The 6,000-nt window shown below is 47.0% G+C and overlaps 1 protein-coding gene across 1 annotated transcript in view; it reads left to right on the top strand.

Moving 5' to 3' along the window:
* The first annotated feature begins 3,880 nt into the window (after nucleotides 1-3,880).
* Nucleotides 3,881-6,000, top strand: part of EP300 (E1A binding protein p300) — a 126,435-nt gene continuing 124,315 nt past the window's right edge. The window contains exon 1 of the mRNA XM_015419224.1: nucleotides 3,881-4,455. Within this exon, the coding sequence (XP_015274710.1) occupies nucleotides 4,362-4,455 (94 nt within the window). The 5' untranslated portion in view covers nucleotides 3,881-4,361. The remainder of the gene's footprint in view (nucleotides 4,456-6,000) is intronic.

The raw sequence follows: 6,000 nt of genomic DNA, 5'->3' as shown, positions 1-6,000 counted from the left end.
ATCAGAAACTGTCCTTTATCCTGTTTTTGAGGTTTAAAGGTCAAAACCAGAACTTTGATTTGGGCCTAGAAGCAAATTAGCTATCAGCATAGACGGTATAGCATTTGTGCAATCTGATTACCATATAGGGTTGCCAAAGTTCTCCTGGAATCACAGCTGATATCCCAACTGCAGAGATCAGTTTACCTGGAGGAAATGGCAGCTTTGAAGAACTGACTCTATGGTATCACATCCCCACAGAGCTCCCTCCCATCCCCCCATTCTGCCTTCCGCTAGTACTGCTCCCAAATCTACAGGAATTTCCCAAGACATATTTGGCAATCCTATCACCATGGTAGGTTCCTGTTAGAACCTTTGTAATACTCTGAGACCATTAAGTTTCTAGATAGCATCCAAAGGCAGCTCCATAAAGAACAAATTACAGTAACCCAGTTTGGACAATACCAATGTGTGTGTGGCTCTAACCTAAGCCAGTTCTATATGTTCATATTCTGAATTTTGATGAATCTCTGGTGGTGGAAAGTCCTGCCAAGTCGCAGCTGGCTTATGGCAACCTGATAGGGTTTTCAAGGCAGGAATCTTTATAAATCTTTACTCATCCATTTAAGTCATTAACTAAAATGTCGACTAGTATTGGATCTAGTAAAATTCTATCTATGAGTATATACTGTTTTAAAGTCTAACAGTGATATACTTGATATTTGATGCTCCAGACTATTCTGTATGCATATTTTGGCAGCTTCTCTCTCTCCTTTGACCCCACCTCTCCCAGTTAATGTACAAGATGGGAGTCCTCGCAAAGTCCTTTTACTTTACTCTTTTAGCGTGCTGGGATTTGTGTTTCCAGGTTTCCAATGAGCACTGAACTAATTGGCATGGCGTGTTGCACTGGAGTCTGAATGCTGGGTGATGTATCATTTTATTCCTGATAATAATAAAATGTATCATTTTATTCCTGATAAAAGAGATCAGTGGAATGCTTCATTGTGAGCATAAATTACAAATAACTTGGAATGCAAGTACTTTTGCACACTTGAGGTGCTAGCAAAATTTATTAGGACCCAGATTTAAGGGACAGATGGAGAATGGAGCAAAACAGTTGAGAGGGGATCCTATTACAGTTTGTGAGTTTTGATGTCTTTCACAATCACTTACTTCCCCTGGGCTGCCAGGCCTGCACTTCTGCTGCTAGTTCACTTCCACTTCAGACTTCACTGAAAATGGACTGTGAGCTGCTCAGGAAAAGCTGCTAAAGGGAGGAAGCCTCAGGTCCTACAAACAGTAACAGATATGGGAGAAGAGACCTTCAATCTGCCCTGTTCAGCAACTAGCATGTTTTGCACCCCAACTGATTCCCCTCCCCTTCTAGAAGTGGGCTGAGTATGGATGTGTGAACCCTTCTGACAAGAATGTTCACAATCATTTCACAAACACAACAGTAACCTGGATCACTGTCTTCAGCAGAGCCTCACTTGCCAAAAGGGTCAGGTGAACAAGCACATAAGTGGCTGAACGCTCTTACAGTTTTTTAAATCCATGATTGTGGCAAACTAGCCACCAAAGACCGTTCTGACAGTGAGTTTAGAGGCCACACCAAATCTGTGCTTACCAATGCTTTCAGGTAATTCGTTTCCCACCAGCGACTGGTTTAAAGGGGGGAGGGAGAGGAAGTAATGTGTTCAGTTTTAGAGAGTGAATTGACTCTTCACCCCTCTAAGACCAAGAAAGTAAAGGGGATAAATATGGACTATCCCCTTATTTCTGTACATTGCGGAAAGAATTGTACAAGAGTGGAAAACGCTGCTGTTTCCTGTAGACGTCGGCATCTTGCAGGATCCAGAACATATTTATTTATATTGTATAACTGACTCGAAGTCCGTCCTTTAAAAGAACACTTCTGGCGTAATGGAGCACGATGTCGATTCTTCATGAGAACGGACGCTGTGGTAAATAAAATAAAAAGCTTACGGGGCAGCATTAAAATCCCTCTCAGGATATTCCACAGCGCCCAAACACAATCCTGCCCCACGTCTTTCTGCGTAATGAAGCCCTTTCCCCCCCTCCTCAATTTCCCTTCTTTCAGAAGAACAGAAATGGATTCTGGCAGGAAAACGAGAACATGGAATTGCGCAAGATTGTTTGATAAAGACCTTTGTACCTCCACCCTGGGGCTGCGTAGTGGGCTTTTTGTGTGTGGCAGTCCTACCACCATAGGTGATAGTTAATGTAGAGATGTCCTGTGTTATCTGTACACATAATATGCAGCGTCATCATCCCCATCACATCTGTGTGCGTATACATAGGCATCTGTGAGACGGTACAAGGCTGGCCCTGCTCTCGCTTTTACCTGCAAACCCTCCGTCGCCTTCTCCCCTCACCCCCACTAAAACCCCCAGGTTAGTACGTCTAGGCCGGTGTCTTATGCAGTAGCAAATGAGGGGCGAAGGGAGGAGGGCCTCTCGCCCAGAGCTTCCGATGCGCAGCACGGGCACTGCCAGTTCCAGGGTACACAACCTCCCCCCTCCCCCACAAGATTACAATAGGCCTGTCCCAGGCAACAACCTCGCGGTATATTTTCGCCGACTGAAAATAAAGGTAGAGGAGGAGGAAAGAGGGTGAAAAGTTCCGCCCTCCCCTTTAAGAGGTGGAGACAAGAGAGTTTGCGGAAGGGATCTCTCCAGGAGCGCCAGCCTAGTGGCTGAAGTGGTCTCGTGACCGCAGCCGACCCCTCCTCGGGTCCTCCCCCCCCCCGGCTCTCCGCGTTCCATTGTGTGTGCGAGCTGCGTGCGTCCCCGCCTCTCCGCTGTGGCCACGCCTCTTTTTTCTCTTGGCTCATTTCCGGCCGCCGCCGCTCGCTTCCCTCTGAGGAATCGGGAGAGTGAAGAAACAACAGCCGCCATTTTGTTTGTGTGTGAGCGACTGAGGGGAGGGAGCGAACGGGGGAGACCGAGCTGGGCGGGCAGAGCCTAGGAAGGGGGAAAGCTGCGAGAGAGATCCAGAACAACTCAGGGCTCCTGGCCGGCCAGACCCGAGAGAGCCCGAAACCTGCGCGATACACCCACCACACCAGCCTCGCAGCCAGTGGGGGAGTCGGCACTCCCGGCTTCGGCTAGAGACTCGGGACCCCGGGTGGACCCCACCCACAGTCCCTCTTGGCTGCCGAGCCCGTCCGCGGGGTAGGAGGCCGATTTGGAGAGCTCTCTGCGGGCCCCCCCCCCCACCTCCTCCCGGTCCTACATGGCGGACCTGAGACGGAGCCCCGACAGAAGCGCCTGAGGCTCCGCGTCTCCGGTTCGGAGGGAGAGCCTTCTCGTCTCCGCAGACCCAGCTCTCGCAACCATCCCTGTTCCCCGGGGAGGGGGAAGAGGCAGAGGGGGAGGGGCTGCTGCTGCTGCTGCTTCCTCCTCCTGTTCTGGGATCGATCCCTCCGTCTGACCAGAAGGGGGGCACCCTGCCTGCCACTGAGGAAGAAAGGAAGGAAGGTGTGTGCGGGGGGGGAGACTCGAGTCCCGAAGCCCACCCTCTTCTGCCCCCATCCCGGGATCCGCGCTGCCTCCATCGGGACAACAACCCCTCCTCCTTCTCCTCCTTGTTCCTGCACAACAAGATGTGAAGCGGAGACTCCTGGGACTTAGCTTCATCCTCATCCTTACGGCTCCCCTTTCTGCAGCCATTAGTGACTGGCGAGGAAAGCGTAGGGGGAGTTAGGGACCCTCGATACGCTCTTTCCGACCCCCTTCCCCAGCCCCCTTTTCATTAGCGGTGGGCATTTTTCTCTTCCTTTGCAGGCTGGTTTTGGAAAGAGTTTTTTTGGGGAAGAAACTGCTCAGCGGAGGAGAGCGATTCTTTCTCCTTTTTTCTCTCCTCCTTCGCCCGCCTCCTTGTGGCGATGAGGAGGAGGAGGACGACGCCGAGGAGGAAGAGGTTGATGGCGGCGGCGAAGAGGCAGCAGCAGGAGGAGAAGACGACGACCCCCCGGAGGATGAAGATGGTGGTGTTGGCGGTGACGAGGAAGCACCAACAGCATAACAGCCGGATTTAATTTGATTTATAAATCCACGAAGCCCTCTTAATTGTTCTTGGGAAAGGGCTTGATTTGTTCTTCTCATCCTTATTTTACCCCGTGGCCCGGAGAAAAGACTGCTTCCACACCCTGTTTTCTATCTCTGTTCCCCCTTAATCGCTGCTACCCAAAGGAGACCGATCCCAAGGGGCAGAAAAAAGAGGAACTTTGTCGCTTTCTTCTTCAGCTCCTTCTCTTCTCACTGTTGTCCAGCTGACTCCGGATTCAAGAAGGAGGTGACGGATTTGGGGGTCGCCACCTTCTGTTTGAGCTCTGTTTGTCTAAAAAAGAATTAAAAATGGCCGAGAATGTGGTGGAGTCGGGCCCGCCTTCAGCCAAGAGGCCTAAACTCTCCTCACCGGCGCTCTCTGTCTCTGCAAGCGATGGCACAGGTCAGTTTTGAGCAATAGATCTCCCTTGTTTTGCCCCTTCTGTAGTCCTACTTTTGCTATTCTGCTTTCTGGTGTGTTGCTCACCACCTTTTTGTAGACTATTCCTATGCCTTTTTATGTACCCTGGTTTTTTTTACACCTTGCTGCATTAATCCCATTGGATGTTTAATTGCTGTTGCCTTTAATTTTTGGAGGGGCTGAAAGCAAATTTATTTAATTGGCTTTTGCAGCACTTCATACCCTTAATCCTTAAAACTTTGGTATGTATGATTTTTTTCATATATGTAGGTTATTGTACAAATAGCGTTTTTCACTTTTTGTGGGTGTATGCATGCATGTAGATTATTTCAAATCACTTAGAGTATTCTATTAAGATTTTTCCTCTCTTCATTTATTTTGTTTCTGTTACCTTAGGTAGTGATGCTATTTGAGGTACAGATGTTGGTCATTTGCTATAAAAGATCTGCATCCATTACTCAAATTATTTAATCTGAATTGCTTTGAGAAACAATATGGAGCACAGTTCTTTTCTGCATCTTGTATTTCTCTGTTCTGCATCCAAAATGTCTGAAGTTCCTATATGGGCTTGCTGGATATGCGTGGATGAGTATAGCTATTTGCTGTGTTGGTGACATTGTAATGGTTCCTTGAGTAAGCTAGTTTGGAAACGTTAGAATTCCTTTGGAGTTGGGGTGCAAGTTACAGGTGTTCCATTTGGTAACAAATATGAACTGTGGTTGTGTTGAAAGTTCAAGGAGCTGTTGTGTTGTAGAATGAAACTCACTATACAGGAGTGTTTGCTGTAGTTTGAAGAGTGAGGGAGTAGTGGAGTGGTTGATCAATCTCTGTGTAGTAGTAAGTCTTTAAACTCCTTATGAAAGATAACAAATCTGGGATTCATTTCCAGGCCTCATCTAGGTGTTGTGGCTTATAGCAAGTTTCAGTTCAGTAAGCATATGAATGTTACTGAAAATAAGGGGGAAGGTGGCTGATTTGTTTGATACATAGCAACATATCTAAGTGTCTTGGTTTGAATAGTGGCTTGACTAGCATAAAATGTAATGCTTCTGGTATTAAAGTTCTTCAGGTATTAAAGTTTTTCTTTCAGTGAGCGCCTCTTCAGTAAGTTTAGGACCTTGGAGGGACTTCAAGCAAGATTAGCTGTAGTTTAATATTAGGCACTACATATAGCCTTAAAGTCAACAGGTCCTATTATATTAGTAAAGTAGAGTTGGATGTAGTTTCTCCCTGGTCCAAAAATTACTACTGAAGGTAAAGTAAACAATGTAAGTGTTCAACTTTCTCAGAATTGTGCTTCAGAGTAGTATTTAGATTTCTATCATATCACTTTCCATTGTAGATGGAATGAGAATATGTAAATTAATCAGACACTTAACATAGAAAATGCATCACATTTAAGGCTTTAGGAGAATGTAGGGGAATAGGCTGTCTGTTCAGTTACTAAATCACAGCACCATATTAAGTGCCATTAGATTATGCAGCTTTCTGGTACGTGTAAATAGTTCATTCTAGCTGGAAAGGGAA

This window comes from Gekko japonicus, unplaced genomic scaffold (genome assembly GCF_001447785.1).
Source record: "Gekko japonicus isolate JY-2015 unplaced genomic scaffold, Gekko_japonicus_V1.1 scaffold37, whole genome shotgun sequence".
Lineage (NCBI taxonomy): Eukaryota > Metazoa > Chordata > Lepidosauria > Squamata > Gekkonidae > Gekko > Gekko japonicus.
Note: the sequence above shows the minus strand (reverse complement) of the source record. Positions and strands in the feature narration are given on the sequence as shown.